This window comes from Melopsittacus undulatus, chromosome 1, assembly GCF_012275295.1.
Source record: "Melopsittacus undulatus isolate bMelUnd1 chromosome 1, bMelUnd1.mat.Z, whole genome shotgun sequence".
Lineage (NCBI taxonomy): Eukaryota > Metazoa > Chordata > Aves > Psittaciformes > Psittaculidae > Melopsittacus > Melopsittacus undulatus.
Genome location: NC_047527.1, coordinates 43,458,785 through 43,477,479, shown reverse-complemented (window position 1 = coordinate 43,477,479; position 18,695 = coordinate 43,458,785). Strand labels below are relative to the sequence as shown.

At 42.3% G+C, this 18,695-nt stretch overlaps 1 protein-coding gene and 1 non-coding gene across 4 annotated transcripts in view; one reads left to right on the top strand and one right to left on the bottom strand.

Annotated features, from left to right (window-relative positions):
• Positions 1-287: 287 nt before the first annotated feature.
• On the bottom strand, positions 288-361 carry TRNAN-GUU (transfer RNA asparagine (anticodon GUU)). The gene has a single exon. It is a non-coding gene; the product is annotated as a tRNA-Asn (tRNA).
• A 4,291-nt stretch (positions 362-4,652) lies between these two features.
• MAPRE2 (microtubule associated protein RP/EB family member 2) overlaps positions 4,653-18,695 on the top strand; it is a 94,926-nt gene continuing 80,883 nt past the window's right edge. Inside the window, exon 1 of one of the 3 annotated variants that reach the window (XM_031052993.2) lies at positions 4,653-4,787. In XM_031052993.2, the coding sequence (XP_030908853.1) occupies positions 4,716-4,787 (72 nt within the window). In that variant the 5' untranslated portion in view covers positions 4,653-4,715. Of the gene's footprint in view, positions 4,788-17,104; positions 17,430-18,695 lie in introns of those variants that run through there. The other 2 variants (XM_005153551.3, XM_034061280.1) reach the window with 2 other exon arrangements.

The following is an 18,695-nucleotide window of genomic DNA, read 5'->3' as shown; positions in this document are numbered from 1 at the left end:
GAAAGAGCCCTGCACCCATTCACTGCTGCTGCTTTGGCCGCTTCTCTGGTGTTACCCTCTTCTTTCTCATAAAACCCTTTTTTGTCTGCATCGTGGTGTGGGTGTATTTCCTCGTTAGCTGCTTCCTGATTTCCCTGCAAAATAAAGTGCAACCTGCTGGGTTTTTCTTTCTCTGCCTTTGTCTAGAGGGCCTGGTTGGTGTCCTCTTTGTAGCCTCATACTTGGAAAGGACCTTGCAAGGTCAAGCAGTTCCAACCCCGCCTCCCAATGGGAGAGAAAGAAGAACTCGTCCCTGGGTGGGCTCGAACCACCAACCTTTCGGTTAACAGCCGAACGCGCTAACCGATTGCGCCACAGAGACTGCCCGATGGTGGTGCTCTGTGCCTTTGTGACGTGGGATCCTGCTCATGACTGGCCGTGATGCTGTAACACTGACTGCACCATCCTCCCTCTCCCGCCAGGGTCCTGGGTGCTGTGTGACAAGGAACACGTGTGTTCCAGCCTGGCAGGGTCCTGAATGCTGTTTGACAAGGAACACGTGTGTTCCAGCCTGGCAGGGTCCTGGGTGCTGTGTGACAAGGAACCTGCGTGTTCCAGCCTGGCAGGGTCCTGGGTGCTGTGTGACAAGGAACCTGCGTGTTCCAGCCTGGCAGGGTCCTGGGTGCTGTGTGACAAGGAACCTGCGTGATCCAGCCTGGCAGGGTCCTGGGTGCTGCGTGACAAGGAACACGTGTGTTCCAGCCTGGCCGTGAGCTCAGGAGGAATGGCAGGGCACCGGGAAAGGGGCACGGCACAGGTTTTCAGATTAGCCTGATCCCAGCCATGCAGCAGAGCCAGAAGGTGCTGTGCCTCACCACACAGAGTGAGAAGCAGTCTCTGCATTCAGGGGCTGAACCTGCTGCTTCTTGCAACCATCCTTGCTCAGGAAAGAAATGTGGTTTTAATGTTTGCCTTTGCATGGTAGCAGCTGGCAAAAGCAAGATGACATCAGTAGAGATGGGTACGACTGAAGTGTCTCCTCAGTAAGGACTAACTTGCTAGCCCCTTACTTGCAGCTGTATACTCACCTCTCAGTTTCAACTGACAAAGTATGATCTGGTCAACTAAGCTTTAGCAATTTCTTCTGGTCATAATGGTTAAAAGCATGATGGTTCTTACATGCATAATGCTACGTTTTCCAGTCTGACAGTGATAAAGCAGTTCTGGCAGGCAGGGCAGGTATCCCCCCATAGTTGAGAGAAGTGTTGGTGATAGAAAAAAAGTTCTTTTCTTTCCATGTGTGGAGTTTATTAGGAGTGAATCCCAGGCACTGAGCATTTTCTCTCTGCATTTTCTTTGCTAGCAGCTACAGATGGGACCATATTCAGTTTCACTATTTCATGTTTTATTATCAGGGTATAGCTACGACCAGATAAAACAGCAGATCCTTTAAAAGTTAAAGCATCATCTCTGGTATTTTCCCAATCCTGTATTTCTAAACAGAGCATGGTTTCAAGCCCCAGCCTCAGAAGTGCATCTACAGTGCTGGCTGCACTGAGCCCTACATGCTAGTACTCATATCCTGATTTCTGGTCTTGCCTATCTCCTGTAGTATTCCCCCTCATTTCACTCACATCAATGCAAAAGAAGTGAGAACTCAGCCAAGGATCTGAGAGCTGACCTGTTGTGTCAGTTGTCACTGAAGTGGATAGAGAGGAAGCCTGCCCATGAGAAGCACCTCTGGAAGGTGGTAGGAAAGAAAACGAGCTCGTCTCTATTTCTCCCAGCTCCACATTAAAATAGAACTGCTTTCTTTACTCTTGCACACTATGTTTTATTTGTAAACTCACCAAGATGTTGTCTTTTTCCCAGAATCATTAGACTTTCTTTAAAGGGCGAAACAGTTTTATTGCCCTTTGGAGAGCTCTGCAGAATTTTTGCAGTCACATAAAGCAGAGCATGTGATTACAGACTTTTAGCCACAGAAAGGGACATGGGTATCTGTCCTTTAAACATGGATTTTAAAGTAAAGATGTTTTATCTTGCCTGCAGAAGTACAGAAGCGATGAAAAGTGAATGCTGGAGTTTATTAAGCAAAATTTCTTGTTACGATGAAGGCAGCTTTTTTTCTCCACCTGACACTCTGGAAGGTGGGAAAAGAGCACAGGCAATATAAAGTTTATATTCTAATTTATAGTAAAAGTTTAATACAAATACATATATTTTAAAGAGCAGTCACTATTTCCGGACAGAAATGTCCTGGTACAGTGCAAGGGGATGAGTGTTCTTCTAGTGATGCTTTTAAAAGTTATGATTTGGCCCAAAGCACTAATTCTCAAGAAAATACCTCAACTCTTCATATCAAGATGAAACAATCACTTCAACTTAAATACAGGAAATGTTGGGCATAATAGCCATTACTTGCACAGATCTTGTTAACAAGAACATAATTTCCTAATCACTCCCTTGAAAGCAAACCCAGATGATAGAAGCATAGTTGAGCTGCTGCCAAACACCTCAAGAAATCTGATTTCACACCCAAGCTCCTGCAGGAGTGCCAGGATAACTTCAACTATTCAGTGGCAAAAAACCCCAAACCTTTAAGCATTATGCTTACAGTTCCTTATACTTGTATTCTTAAATAGAAAACCTATCAGTTGGGATAGTACAAAAACCTGAGAGAAGACATCTAGATGTGTTTCTATTACACACCAAGGCAATACATAGCTCTGCAGGCAATATGGCCTTAATGGCAACATCCTAGTGCATCTCCCCATCCTTTTAATTAGGCCTTTAGAAAAAATAAAGTTGAGGGGGTTTTGGGTTTGTGCAGTGTTTGTTTGTTTGTTTGTTGAAGATGTAGAGTAGTTAGAGGACAAAAGAACAGATTCTAGTTTTTATTGGTGATGGTCCCTCCACAGTGAAGGCATTCAAGCAGCCAGAGATGAGGTTAGAAAAACCCTGACAGAATTAAATCTGGCCAGGGATGTCAAGGGCAACAAGAATAGCTTCTATAGGTATGTGTGATAAAAGTGATAAAAGGAAGACTAGGTAAAATGTGTTCTCTCTCTGGAAGGAAATGGGAGACCTGGTTACCCAGAACATGGAGAATGCTGAAATACTCAAAGACATTTTTGTCTCAGTGTTCACTGGGAAGTGCTCCAGCCACACCACCCATGTCACAGAAGGCAAAGGCATGGACTGGGAGAATGAAGAATCACCCTCTGTAGAAGGTCAGCTTCAAGAGCACCTAAGGAACCTGAAGGGGCACTAGTCCATGGGACCTGATAAAATGCATCTGCGGGTGCTGAGGGAACTGGTAGTTAAAATGGCTAAGGCACTATTTGTCATGTTTGAGAAGTCATGGCAGTCCAATGAAATTCCCACTGACTGGAAAAGGGGAAACATAACCTCTACCTTTAAAAAGGAAAAATCAGAAGACCTGGGGAACTACAGGCCAGTCAGACTCATTTTGGTGCTTGGCAAGATCATGAAGGAGCTCCTCCTGGAGACTATGGCACATGGAAAATAAGGAGGTGATTGGCAGTGGTCAGCATGGCTTCACTAAGGGCAAATCACGCCTGACAAGTTTGGTGGCCTTCTATGATGGGGTTACAGCATTGGTTGATAAGGAAAGAGCAGCTGATATCATCTACCTGTGGACCTGTTGGAGAGATCCAGAGAAGGGCCATGAAGGCATACAGAGGGCTGGAGCACCTCTTCTGTGAAGACAGGCTGAGAGAGTTGGGGTGGTTCAGCCTGGAGAAGAGAAGCTGCATGGATACTTTAGAGCAGCTTCCAGTGCCTAAAGATGGCCTACAAAAAAGATGGATGGGGACTTTTTACAAGAGCATGTAGTGACAGAACAAGGAGGAGTGGATTTAAACTTAAAAAGGGTAGAGTTAGATTAGCTATTAGGAAGAAATTCTTCATTGTGAGTGTGGTGAGACACTGGAACAGATTATCCAGAGAAGCTGTGGCTGCCACATCCCTGGCAATGTTCAAGGCCAGGTTGGACAGGGCTTTGAGCAACCTGGTCTAGTGGAAGGTGTCCCTGCTTGTGACAGGGGGGATAAAACTAGATTTTCTCTAAGGTCCTTTCCAACCATAACCATTCTATGACTTTGTGTGTGATTTAATGTAACATGCAAAGGGCTTTGATCTTGCATCATTTTGATTATATAAGTGATGCAAACAGAAGCTTTCAGTGGTGGTGGAGGCTCATTAAGAAGGGATGCAAGTAGCGATTACTGCAAGTACACAGATATGTTTGCTTTCAATATAATGCATCTTTAATCCGAATTATCACTAAAAGCTTTTAGACTTCCCTCAGGTTGTTACAGCAGTGTTGTTAAAAAGCAAAAAACCAAGCAAGCTCACCCACTAAATGTCCATAGACAATGTTGCAGGAACTGCAGACGTTAAAGACATCTTTAACTTTACTTATCCATGTTTGTCCCATTGGTTTGTGAAACTATCAACCAGCTATCTGGCTTTTTTAAGCAGAGCACATGACAAGTTGACAAAATTACTACCTTGATCCAGAGAAGCTTTTTATAGGCTCTCTGGGTTTTTAAATGGGATGAAGGGTGGAGCTAGTCATTTAGCCACACCCATGTGAGGTTTATAAAAGGAAGTTTTCTAAGGGAAAGCTCCTTTCTACCAGTCTATGACAATTGGCAGTTTTATTTAATAGGATTTTATCTTAAAGGATAAAATATCTTAAAGGCCTTACTATGTCAAGGTCTCATAGAAGTTCCCATAGTGGGGATGTTTCTGCAAATGAGTCTTTGAAACAGCAAGGTAAGGTAAGTGATGGAGTTTGTTTTACTACTTTAGTTCTTTTTTACATGTAGTATTTCTGTGACAGAGAACTGAGTGTAATTTCAAAGGTCTGTATTTCCTCTGCCATGTAGAATTGTTTGTTTTCTATAGTTTCGTATTCTCATAACATTAACTGAAGTGGAGTAAAAAACAACCTTAACAAAAACCATTCCCAAACCTATTAGACTTTGGAGAGGTTGTTATTTGTCATAAGTGTGGTCAAGCTTTCAAGACTAATGACTTTGAGGGCTAATTTGCACCCCCTGTCCCCAACACTAAGGTTAAAGTGGCTGTTGTAATTGTGCTGCTGTTCGTAAGTCACACCAATATTAATTGCTCAAGCATAAAAATAACAGATATGCTATGCTTTGTTGCACAATTGCTGTGACTTAGTCATGACTTCTTGATACACCCAGGAATCCTGCCATAATTTTTTGTTTTGTACTGTATCACCGTTCCATTCTGTATACATGCATATGGCCGTTCTTAAGTTACTCTGTCCAGCAGAGGTCTTGTGGGTTGTTGTGGATGTCCCTTGATGAGATTGTGTTATAAAAGCTTGTTTGCTATTGAACACTGGTGCTCATATTGGAACAACAATTCTATAGACAGGTCTGTATCAGTTACAAGATGACTGAGTGAAACCTTTCATAATCATCAACTGAAGCCAAAGGTTTTGTATCAAAAGGTGATTGCAGCAATGTAGGGTGTGTAGTATGGATGTGTCAAGAATGCTGGTCAGCATAAAAAATACTATTACACTGGTTACCTAGCTCTGGACTTACTACTAGTATGATGATAAAGCAGAATTATAAGGAATTGGGGAGAGGGGAATGAACCTTGAAGACACTCTTTAGGAGCTCCTTTCAGGCCTTTGGGGAAATGGAAGAAAGTCTTATTTGAAAACTTAATAAGCAACCAGAAAAAAAAGTGTCTTAACAGTTATTTTTTTCCTCCAATTACTTTATCTGTACATAACTAGATCAAAGTAATGTATTTTTTCTTGTGAGCCTTCAATATAGAAGGCTAGTATTTTTGTTATTCATTCACTAGTAGCTTAGCTACTCATTGCACCCAAAACATGGAAAGCATTTGGGGGTCACTAGTCTAATAGTTGTTCTCCAGACTATACATGTATTGCTACCACTTGCTGCAAAAATAACCAGAGTAATGGTTTCCACAAACAACACCAAGCTGGTGGTGTTGATGCAGTCTCTTTTTCAAGCTGTAAGCAAAACTGTAAATTAACGTAGCTGGCAAAAAGCTGAGTGATGGCCTTGTGGGCAAAAGTGTATGATGTAAGCTGGAGAGACTGTCAGAGCGTTTTGACTTAATCTGATTGGTAGACATGAGAAAATAAACACATCTTGAGCTTGACTAGACACATTTTCCACCTTGATAATGCTGTGGTTTTTCTTTGGAGTTTTTGCTGTCAATGTTAAGTTTGTGGGATGCTTAACTTCAGCAGCATGGTCATTTCTGGGTTTTGACATGTGCTTTTACTGATATGTAAGAAATTGTGGCTGTGCTGGATTGTGGGGAGAGGAGTCTTGTTTGACAGCATAGCTGTCTCCTGCCAGGGAGTGCCCTTGGCTTTATCTGCTGCCATTCTTCCTGAAGGTTGACATGCTGCAGCGAGATCATTCGTAGGTATTTTTAATCATATTGCATTTATTTTAAGTGCCTGATGTGGACCAAACATTGAAATATATTTATATTCTCCCAGTGATGGGAGAGATGAAAGAAGAGGAAAATACTGCCAATAGTGGCAGAGCATCTTAGATGTTTCTGCTCTTGAATACTTCTGGATAGACTTTCTGAATCGGGGAGAAATCTTGAGCTTTTTCAAGTGGGTAATGTGGAGCTTGACATTGCTGCATAGCTTAACATGTGTTTGTAAATTTGGTCACTCCTCTAAGCAGGGGTTAAAGTGACTTCTGCCATTGTTTGACTTGAAAAGCAGTATTTATGGAATAAAATACTTATCCAGTTTAATTCTGACACTAACCTGCTAGTCAACACAAATGAGTCAAGGGACATTAACTGTCCTATGGCAAATTACTTATTACATTTGACAGTTTTGGACAAATATTTAAAAGGTTACTTTCGAGTAGCCAAACAACAACCTTTAGGGAGCCAGCTTTCTCTCCTGATTTGATTTTGGAGCCATGTATGTACTAAATGTAGAAAGCCCACAAAGTTAACTTCTTGGTGATGAGCTGAGTAATTAAGAGGCAGATGGCCAATGACAATCTCTTAGTAACTGATTTCTTTGAGGTGATTTATGAAGACTGACACTGACAGCTGGATTACTCCAATGTGGTATTCTGTTAGTCCTGTTGCATACCAATACTTTTGCTACCAGAAGATTCAAGCACAAAACTTCAGCTTATTTGGGTGGATGCTAAAATTAAGTCTTGCTCTGGATCCTCCCTCCTTAATTCATGCGTGGCAACACCAGTGTCTTCAGAGCTGAGCTAGGGGAGGGATATGGGGCAGTCTTCAGGTTGAGCTGGGGTAGCTGCAAAGAAGGGGCTGCTGTGAGTGGCCTGAGATGGTCCAAGGGGAGGAGATAAGTTCCCAGGGAATGGGGAGGGAAAAGTGAAAGGAGAGAGGGCCTGTCACAACAGCAGCTTCTGAGTCTTGGCTCAGAATTTAAATCTCTGGCCCTGTACAGTCTTCAGTGTCTCTACTTCTTTCCCATCATCTCTTCCACTACCACTGAGAAAGGGAGTTTTCTGACTCCTGGGTGAGGACAGAAGTTCATTTTTCTCTGCTTTCCTGGGTCAGCCCAAGTCAGTTTTACCCATGTCCCTGAGAAGACCTAAGCTGACACTGCTTAGCTGGGTTCCTTATTGCTTTATTAATCAGTACACCACTATGGATTCTCCTGTTCAGCTGTTGTTTATTTAGCTTGTGGAATCCTGAAATCAGAAGGTTTTTACAGATGACAAGATCACTGCAGTTTCTTTAACATGCCTAGAAGTTTGTAAATGCTTCTTTTCCCCTCAGGGCAGTGCTGTCAGAGGAGGCATTTGGCTTCTGTTGTCCTAGTTCAGGTCAAGTCAAGCAAAGTTGCTGAGTTTAAACAATAAGTCCTGTAGGCTTGATTAATTTTTTTCTCAGTTTTTGTCCACCTGGCAATCATGCATATAGGCAACAATTTCCATCACAAGGAAGAAGCCTAAAATTCAGCTGTTTCGTACAAGCTGGAAAGGGAGCTACAAAGGATGCGATAGACAATGAAAACTGAGACATAAATAGCAAACTGAGGGATATAACTGCCAGTCAGATGTCACTTGGCCGGAGACAGCATTTTTGAGTTGTGTTTGTAAGATGCTTGAAGGCCACAACAGGTAAAGGATGTGATTAGCATCCTGTGTAAGACTTTAGGATAATGTACCATCTCTGTTGCAGCAATAGTCTGTCACTGAGATGCAGACACTACAGGCAACATGTGATCATGTTAGAAAACCAGACAGAGAAATCCTATGATGGGCTTGTCAAATGACAGGGATCTTATTATATGACTGTGGAGCAGACCAACAAGAAACATTTGTCTGACTAATGGCAGTGATATCTCTTGTCTTCCTTTGAAAGGAACATGTGGCTACTGGTACAGTTCTGTCCATTAAAACAATGTGGCACAGAGGAGCTGATGCTGCTTTGTTATAGCATTCACTGTGTGCTGCTGCAAGGAATACAAAGTGCTGCCTTCCATTCTTGACTGAGAAGATCTTATTCCAGATTTTATTTAATTCAGTGATACACAGCAGGACATAAATAAAATGTGTATGTTATGTAGTAGCACAAAAGCATCCATTTAAATCCACTAAGTTTGCTGGTGCAGGGTACAGTCTCTGAATTATTTCCTGCATACACCCTGCTGTGCTGTATGATGTTTATGTATTTTCATGGTGACCTGTTTACATTTGATAACTCATTTCTAAAACTTGGCATTGCAGGAAGAGGTTTGCTCAGCGACACCTGGAGTAAAACTGAATGGTATTTCTGCCCTTATAGTACTAAGAGTCCAGGCCAGCCCTGGAAGGTAGTGCTGGGCCTGCTCATAAGTATTTGGTGGGAGTGGGTATCGGTCTGTGTGCTTGTGGAGTGCTGCAGAGGAGCCTGAAGCTGTCTTGAACTTTATGGGAGAACCACCCATTCTTTTATATGAGAGTGAGAGCAAGGTGTTAAAGGCTTCCAGCCCACAAAGCCGATTTTACTAGAATATAAAAACACATGAGAGAAGAAAAAGCGCTTACCAGCAGGAGAGAAATCTCATAGGTGAGATTAAAGTTCTGTAATAATATATACCTTCCATGCCTGATGGAGTACCCTGTCCTCCCTTCCTATCTTGTCTAATTCTCTAATTTTTTGGCTTCTGAAGACATACCTTGTTGTCCCCATGAGAGTTTATTTTCACTTCTTGCTGTGCTTGCCTTTTGATTCTAGTCTCTGGCACAAGCCCAGTACTTTGCATGGGCATCTCCCTTTGTCCACATGTGTGTCATGCTGACCCCAGAGGGGTTTCACTCACAGCTCTCACCCATAGCATACACCCACAGCTAAGTCCCACAACAGTCACATAGCTCTGTGTGCATGTGTAAACATAAAAACTGAGTTAGATTCTCTCACTGTGCTACTGGATGCCTTTCCATTGCTATCAAGCAGAGACAGGCCCACCTCTTCAGGATGTGGACTGCCAAAATATGTGGCTTTATTCCAAATTAACTGTAAAAGCAGCAGGAACTTGTGTTCCTGAATTTATTGAGTTCTTCGTGTCAGAAAACTGTTATGCTGGTTTGCATGTCCAGTTTTCCTGTGTGGAATAGTAGGGGAAAGAACAGGGCATTTCAAATAAGAAAAGGTCATAAATATTTCTTAAAGAAACCAGGAGTACTTCTGGGATTAAAATTTATGCACTTCCCAGTATAACATTGTGTCACTTGGTTACAGCTGAGACAGCTTCAGCTGTATTATTCTTTGCACATCTTGTTTGTCAAAATATATTATCTCAATCATTCTCATATTCTGGAAATTAAACTTCAACATCAATTTGTCATCACAAGAGAGCAGGAAAGCTGAACCCTGGCAGTCTTCTCTGGAATACAGCAATTTCTCAAAGCCAATGCATTACACTGAGGGGAAAAAAGAATAATACTGAAGTAAAATGATATTATTGTGCTTTCAAACAGGCAGAAGGCATTTAGTTTGATAAGGTGCCAAAGAGTGTCATTAGAGAGCGCTGCAAAGACTTCCAGCTGTCTTGCGTACGCTAACTAAATATTCGGGTGAATTAGAATTTGTCCCTGCGAATACTTCACCAGAAGTGCCCTTGCCTGATCTGGCTAATTCAAGCTCAAGTGCAGCCTGTTGAAGTCTCCTGTTAATAACATTGACCAAGACTGCATTTCTCTGAGCATCCTGCCTGGTGCTACAGGATTGTGTCTGCAGAAGCATAGCAGGGTTCTCCTCTCGGCTGCCTCCCAGCTTGCTGTCAGAGATGCGGCCCTGCTCTGTTGACTCATGTGGAAGGTGTGGCATGTTTTGACCAGGGGTGGAAGGGCTTAAGAGTTGCAGAAGAGTGCAGTGGAGTCTGAGACAGGCCCTGCAGGGAAATCATTCTTATGGGAAAGCGTAGGTTGAATCTTGCATTTTTGCTATGTGAGTTAACAAGCAAGCTGACTACCAAAAACGGAGAGAAATTGGACTTACACCACAAGAGCACATAAACTGCTCATTGGCTTTAGCTGATGCTGGATGCTTCAACTGCGGATGCTATCCGGCTGCTAATTTGTTCCACAAGTTACTACCTTGCTTCACCTTGGGCATGTTCAGTTCAGTAATATGTTGTTACAGGGACTTCCAATAGCTGACTAATCTGGCTAAAAAAGAGGAGGGCTTTGCTGAATGAGCTCATGCTTGGGAAACCCAAAATGCATGTTTACCTTTTGCACATGTATCTAGCACTGCTTATTAAAGCAGTTGTGCATGAAAATATCTGATAGTTGCCATCTTGAGAGTCCTGGATGCAGAGAGAGTGAGTTTATGCAAGACAGCTGTGCCAAGCACCCTTTCAAGCTCAGCTGAAGGACACTCTAGTCACTCCAAAGAAGAGCACCTACTTAGGAGGCTGCTGCTACAGCAAGTGCCACAGTTTTGAAGAAAGCTTATCTTAATGGTAGATTTTGTGTGCCTGAGAAGAAACAGTAAGACTGTTCTTCTGCACAGGGTTTGCTGTACTGACTGGTTTATGAAAGAGAGAAAACAACATAAAAAGTCCAAACACCAAAACTGCCAGAGGTTCCTCTCACTATCTAAGATAAAAGGTTTTTCCTTCTGGATGTGAAAAACTGGCCAGCATAGAAGTTCAGCCTACAAGGGAAATAGTGTGCATGTAAATGGCAAATAAGTTTGAAGTATCAGTTTTCTCCAGTTAAGTGGTAACTTTTCTTGCTTAGTTTGGACAGCAAACAGAAAATATGGTAAGTGTCTGGGAAAGGCAGTATGAGAAGTATCTACACTTAAATTGTGTATATGACTGAAAACAGTTGAGTGCTCCTCCAAATCAGCACTTAGAAACAGTGTGCTAAAGGAAAACTTCCCAGAGCAGAATGCGGTAGAAGTTTAAATTCAATCTGATAATGCAGCATAACTTGGAAATTTCCCAATTAGTTTTTTTTTTTTTAACGAGTCAGTGGACTTGTCCACTGTGTTCTGTGACTCTGATCTACAGAACAACATAAAGAAACAATAACTCCTGTAAACTTTGCACTGCAGCCTCTGGGAGGAAATTCTGTAGCTCAAAAATGCAGCCCAGACAGAAACTTCTGATTTGGTGGACTTCAAATACAAACTGTCCTTCCAGAACAAAGCAATGTTAGCTTGAGGGGTTGCAGTTTGACAGCCAACCTTTTGAACCCCCTCCCATATGGCTTGCTTTGATTGTGTAGTATCATGAAGTACCTAGATGAGATAACAAGCTGTCACTCTTATCTCACAGACTGGAATATTTTCCTTCAACTTGACATTCACAAGCTGTGATCAGGTGGCAATGCTGTTGTAACTGTAGGAGTAAAAGGCATTTATGCAACTTTCAAATACAGTTGTCCTCTGAAGAACCCATCTGTGACACTGTTTCCGTTAATATAGAGACCTATTTCTAGTTTCCGGCTCTATAAACACTCAAGATCCAAAAAGCTCAGTTGACTTTCAGCTCCTTTGTCGAATATACAGGTTTTGCAATTTTAGGTCTAATTACTTGTGTGGGGTTATTACCACAATGCAAGTGTCCTCAGTGCATTTTAGCTTTCCCATTTTGCAGGCAGGATGTAAGGTTACCCCCAGTTTCTCATAGACCTTCTCATCCTTACTGAGAAAGTAAGTAACTATTATATTTGTCAATGAAGCTCTTCTCCCAGTGATCAGAGCTACCTGGGTAGGATAAGCAAACCATCACTCACGATTTTGAAACATTAGTAAATACCAAATAGCATTTCTTTGCCTACTCCCCTAAGGGAGCCAGTCCTATCAGCATACCCAGATCATGTTACCTGTACCAAATACAGCAGTCACTGACTGCTTTCAGTCAAAATGCATGCAGAAGAGAGCAAAGTCATGATGTGACACTCCTCCACCTTGTAGATGAGGATACCTAAAAGATTGACTCAAAACATGAGATACTAAATGGGATCTGCCTCTCAGCAGCTCAGAGAAGGCTTAAGACATGCTCTTCCAGAGAGCTTCATGACCACCTGGCTGTGATTGTCATTGGGATCACTTGACCACTTTTCTCCACTGATTAAGTAATGTAAAAGATAAACATAGTTCTGTCAGTAGAGACTGGCACCCAGGGATGATTGTCACACTGTGGATCTATGGAAAAGGAATTCTTACATGCCACCTAGGAAAACAGGATGGTTGGGATTGATTAGGTGAAAATGAGGGAGGAAGACACTCAAGGCTTTTTGGCTTTTGGTTTATGACTTGGAGCACATGTGGTAGTGTGTGCAAGGCAAATGAGGTGATGCTACACCCTCCAATGTATCTTTAATCATGTGAGCACCTTATCTAATCAGAGGTTCACATATATAGTTTGTGGACATCTTCACAAACTATGGCTTTACAGCCTTCACATGTTTGTATATCTGTAACTGCAAGTAATCCATTTTGCTCACAAGAGAGGAGTCCAAGAACTCTATCATCTGCTTTACCAGTATTGTAAAGAGAAAAATTTTGGGGTTTAGATTTGTATGTTAGGATATTGTGCATTATAAATATATTCATATATTATACATTGTGAGGTGGGCTGATGCCAACCTAATGAAGTTTAACCATGCCAAGTGCAAGGTCCTACACCTGGGTTGGAGCAATCCCAGGCACAGCTACAGGTTGGGCAAAAAGGAAATTCATGGTAGTCCTGCGGAGAAGGACTTGGGGGTGTTAGTCAATGAGAAAATGAACATGAGCCAGCTTCAGTGTGAGCTCGCAGCCCAGAAAGCCAACCGTATTCTGGGCTGCATCAAAAGGAGCGTGACCAGCAGTTGAAGGAGGTGACCCTGCCCCTCTACTCTGCTCTCGTGAGACCTCACTTGGAGTATTGTGTGCAGTTCTGGTGTCCTCAGCATAAAAAGGACGTGAAACTGTTGGAACAAGTCGAGAGGAGGGCCACGAGGATGATCAGGGGACTGGAGCACCTCCCATATGAAGACAGGCTGAGAAAGTTGGGGCTGTTCAGCCTGGAGAAGAGAAGGCTGCGTGGAGACCTCATAGCAGCCTTCCAGTATCTGAAGGGGGCCTACAGGGATGCTGGAGAGGGACTGTTCATTAGGGACTGTAGTGATAGGACAAGGAGTAATGGGTTGAAACTTAAACAGCAGGGATTTAGACTGGATATAAGGAAGAAATTCTTTACTGTTAGGGTGGTGAGGTACTGGAATGGGTTGCCCAGGGAGGCTGTGAATGCTCCATCCCTGGTGGTGTTCAAGACCAGGTTGGATGAAGCCTTGGGTGATATGGTTTAGTGTGAGGTGTCCCTGCCCATGGCAGGGGGGTTGGAACTAGATGATCTTGAGGTTCTTTCCAGTCCTAATTATTCTATGATTTAGATTCTTAAGAGCTGAAATAAAAATCAAGACACAAGACTTCAGCTGTTTTCTCTATTGCCACAGATATTGGAATCTGTCTTTACATCCTTGACTTAGACCCATTTTCCTGTAAGGAACTTGAGGCACAGAAAGTCATGCCAGACTGCTAAAACAGCTGAGATGGCTTTCCAATAACCTAACATTTGTTTCATGGGTAAGGCAATCAGGCAACGAGCAACCTGCAGTGATGATACTTTGAAATGGAATCATTAGATTAAAGAGGACATCTTGTCCAATTCCTGTTCAAAACCATCCCAAACAGATCATGTTGCTAGGGAACTTGTTGAGCTCTGAGTATCTTAAAGACATTCAGACATTCCAGTCTCACTGGACCCAATGTTCAACCACCCTTGTGATGAAAACACTTTTCCTAACACGCAATCAGGATTTGCCCTGTTGAAACTTGCCTGTTGCCTCTTACAATGTCAGTGTGTGCCTTTGAGAAGGTCCTGGCTGCATCTTCTCTACACCCTCCCCTTAGGTAGCTGTGGGCTGCAATGATACATCCCCCCACACCCTAACCCTTTTCTTCAGGCTAGACAAGCCAAACTCAGCCTCTCCTGCATCATGTGCTCCTTAACTATCTTGGTATAGTAGACTGGACTCCAGTATGTTTGTCACTGATTTGTGGCTCCTCAGTACATATGTACTTCAATTTTGCAAGCCCTGAATACAGGGGAATAATTACTGCCCTAAATCTGCAAACCCAGACCAGAGTAGAGTTCTCCTTCTCTGCCACAAAGGTATACAGCTGAGTGTTTTTATTTGTTGTCCACCAAGACCCCAAGGTCATTGTTCTCCTCTGAAGTTGGGCTCCAGCTAACCAGCACCCAGCAATGTCATTCCCTTCCAGGACCAAGAATTTGCATACTTGCTTTCCAGGCCTCTCTTTGCCCCTTTCCTGATTGGAAATAAGCACATGTAGTGGATGTTGCACTGGTTTAGAAAGTATGTTTACTTTATAAAGAAAGCTACTGAATTCTCTGACTTAAAGACCACTGGTTCATAATCTGGACAACTTGCAGGTATGGTCGTGTGTTTGTAGTAAAGCAGTATGTTAGAACAAAGGGTTGGTAGGAGCATTTATCCCCCTCTATGTGGCCACCTAATTGTTTTTTTCTGACTATTCTCATGAGTTTAATTTTCTCCACTCACTGTAAAGAGAGATCCAAAACTAATCCCATGGTAGAGGGAGCCCATATAATCTCAGGCACCCTAACTGAGCTGCCTGCATGTCTCTCAGGCATATCTAGTAGTGTATGGATTACATTGAAGGGTGTCATTTAAACAGAAGTTACGCCTTGACTTAAAGCACTTAAACCAACTTGTTCTTCTAAACATTTTCCAGGTGCCAGAGCTGGTACTTTTTGTACCCCTGAAGCAGTTCTGAGAGTCCTGCAGTTTGTTGCAGCTGCCTGGATAATGCTTCCATAGAAGTGTTGTGGCTTATCTTTGGGCACTTCCTATCGTGCTTGCTCAGCAGGCTTGTTTTCAAAGAATTCAACATATTATTATGCCATTAGGATTCCTTATATTAAACTTCAGGGGGTTTTTTTTGTCTTAAAAAAGCATCAGAATATATCTTGGGTCAAAACACAGTCACAGCTTTGGGGGGTTTGAACTCTGAATATATACTTTAATGCTTTTTCCTTGACCTTTCTTTTTTACTGTAAGTTGCTAGTTAGCCTATAAAAATTCAGCTACAATTGAGGCTTAAAGCTGGGCACAGGAAGTGATAAATATACTGAAAACTGGTGGTGGGTTTACCTGGACTGAAGCAGTTGCTGCCAGCTGTCATCCATGTCTCTTAGTCCTTCTGTGTTGAACAGGAAAAAGATGATGTGCGTTCTGCCATAGCTGTGTACCTACTAGTTTCCAGACCACACCTGGTGCCCACTGGCACTAGTCTCTAGATCACATCTGAGGAGTTTGTGTCTGCTTTTAAGGCTTAATATTCCAGCCCGCTCAGTGGGGTTTTCCTCTGTACTTGTTTCTGGCCAGCAATACCAGCCAGTGAGATCCTGCTCTCCCAGTTGTGCCAACCCAACTGTTGATGGGGCCATGCTGTGTACTGAAACAGGGAGTTGTCCCAGATTTATTTTTATTTTTTAATCTGGAAGAAGAAAGAAAACAAGGACCTTTGTAATTAGATCCTTTTCTGCATCTGCTTCAGGGAGGATTGGATTCAGAGTTGATCCAGCAAAACAAAGAGGAGCTCAGAGATATAAACAAGGAGTAAGCAGTTAAGACTGGAATGCCTTAAAGCAATATTATTGCCAAATTCCTCATAATATGAAACCTTGGTCAGTGCTGGCTTTTCCTGCCTCACTATAAAACATATGCATCACCACAGCCTAACTTTGTTTGTTAAAAAGGAAGTATTAAAAATAAACATGTCTAGTGTATGAAACAAAACAGAAACCTGATCAAGCCCAATTACTCTTAAACCAAGTGCATTATAAGATAGTATAATACCTACGAGAAATCAAATGCTTAATACATTAGTACACACAGAAGTGCATCAGTAAACTGCAGTCCAGTGTGCAAACCAGAGAGGTGCCTAGCAGAATTGGTGATTGTGTTGGATGCAGAAGCCAACAGACATAGCCACTGACTGAGAAAGCAGAAAACATGTTTAGTTAGTGTGATAGAAATTGAAATGCAGACATCAGCGACTCTGAACCAAACTTTAAAGAAGAAGATGCCTCCAATAATTGAAGGAAAATTATCTCTTTTTTCCTTTTTTTTGAGAAAACAAACTTTTTTTTGTTGAAATAGGGCAGAGAAATGTGTCAGCCTGCTGCTAAACATGAAGAATGATACATACACATTCTCATCTGTTTGTCCTATTAGGTCTGCCATCTTATGCTTGATATACTGGTTTGGCTTTGCTTGTGATGCTGAAAAGAAAAGTTTGCCAAATCTGTGTCACTAGCTAAAATCATATGAACTGAGCTCTGCTACACCCTTTTCAAGCTGGAAGATAATTACTGCATCTCAAAATTACTGGGCAGGAAAACAGGGAAGGTATTTGTTATTAGGAGGAGGGCAGATAGGCTGCTGAAAAAAGGTTTTGAGTGTCACGCTGCAAGTTGGCTGGAGCTTTGAACCCCGCATTGTGCCCAAGGCACTTGGATCTTGGAAACTCCAATTTACAAATGGCAGAGGAGGGAGAGGACAGGACAACAGAATTTGGTCGCTGCTTTATAGGGAGAAAAATCTAGTTGCTTCCCAAGCAACGTAGAAACTCTTGAAAAAGGATGCATATTCTTTCCTACTAAGCAGGACATGCTTGGATTTACTTTATATGTAAATGACCAAAAAAAGATTGGTTGCTTTGTAAATGAGAGGGAGGGAACAGTTTTATAAAGAAGTCTCTAGGACTTTTTTCATGCCAACAGATGACTTGGAATCAGAGCACTGGCAGAGAAGCAGAACTGGGACAAAGCTGTGTTGGAAATGGCAAGAGCAAAACAGGTGGGAAACTGTTGTGTGCTCGGTATCAGCATATTGAATCTTCTGGGACTGCCTTCCTTGTGAAGCTCTCCAGGTCAACCTAGGTTTCTCATGATTTGAAGCTGGAGATAGTGCTGAACCCAGCTGTTACTTGATTTCTTTGCTTTGAGTTTTGTCTGCCTTCCACATTCTACTGCAGAGCATAGTCCTGAATAGGTGCAGAGGTACTTACCCTGTAACAGTGAGACAGCATAGGGTTGGGCTATTAGTTAACAGTAAGTTGAGAAATCTGCCAAACTCTGAAGCGTATGGGGGTTTTTGTTTTGGTTTTTGTGATTCATGCCCAGCTCATAAAAACAGCAGTTCTTTCCTTTGACGCTGGAAGCCTTGAAGTTAACCTTTCAGTTCACCTTTTCCATAGGAAAGCATCATCTAAATAGTGATATACACTGTTTTCTAATTTAGACTAAGTTTGTCCATTTCTGTAATTTGTCAAGCTGTTCTCCACTCGGTAAATACTTGGATAGCAGCCACAAGGGGTTTGCTTGAATTCTTGGGGTTGCTAAAAATAAGCAGGTTTTGAAGTTGTTGTCTGTAACCACTGAGGATATTTGAGGAAATAATAGGTGACTGTCAGGCTCTATTGCAAATAATTTTAATACAACATCTATTCTCAGTCCTCAGCAAGGGGGAGGGGGGCGGGCAGGAAAAATGATCTTTTCAGTGTGAAGGAAAGCATCCTGAGACAGAGTAGCAGAAGGCAGCTCTGTGCCCACATGGCAAACACAGTTCCTGGAGATAAAGCTTTGAAAATACACCATCAAATGTACTAAAGACATTTGTTTTACACCATGTTAATAACATTCTATCCTAACTTTTCCTCCTTGGTCATTCAAGCTAACAGCTATAGGTACTGCTTTTCATAGCATGACTCTATGTAGTCCTTCTAGATGCTGTTGTACCTTGCTTTCTGCAGATCGCTGCTGCTATACTGTCCTTTTGTCACTTAGCTGCTTTACTTTCAACTTTTCTCACATCGCTTGTGCCCAATCCTTGTTTTGTTTGTGGGAGTGTTTTCTTTCATTGGCCAGTGTTCATTCAAAATTGAATGTATATTTTTACAGCATCTCAAGGGATATTGTCACAGAAGCTCCTCTGTGTCAGTTTTTGTGAATGGATTCAACAGGTAATTAAGTTTGTGGATGTAGCAACAGCTACCAGAAAATAAGTTCATGGGGAGGGAAAGTATGCTCAGAGAAGGGAGTAGGTGAAAACCTCCTGAGGCCA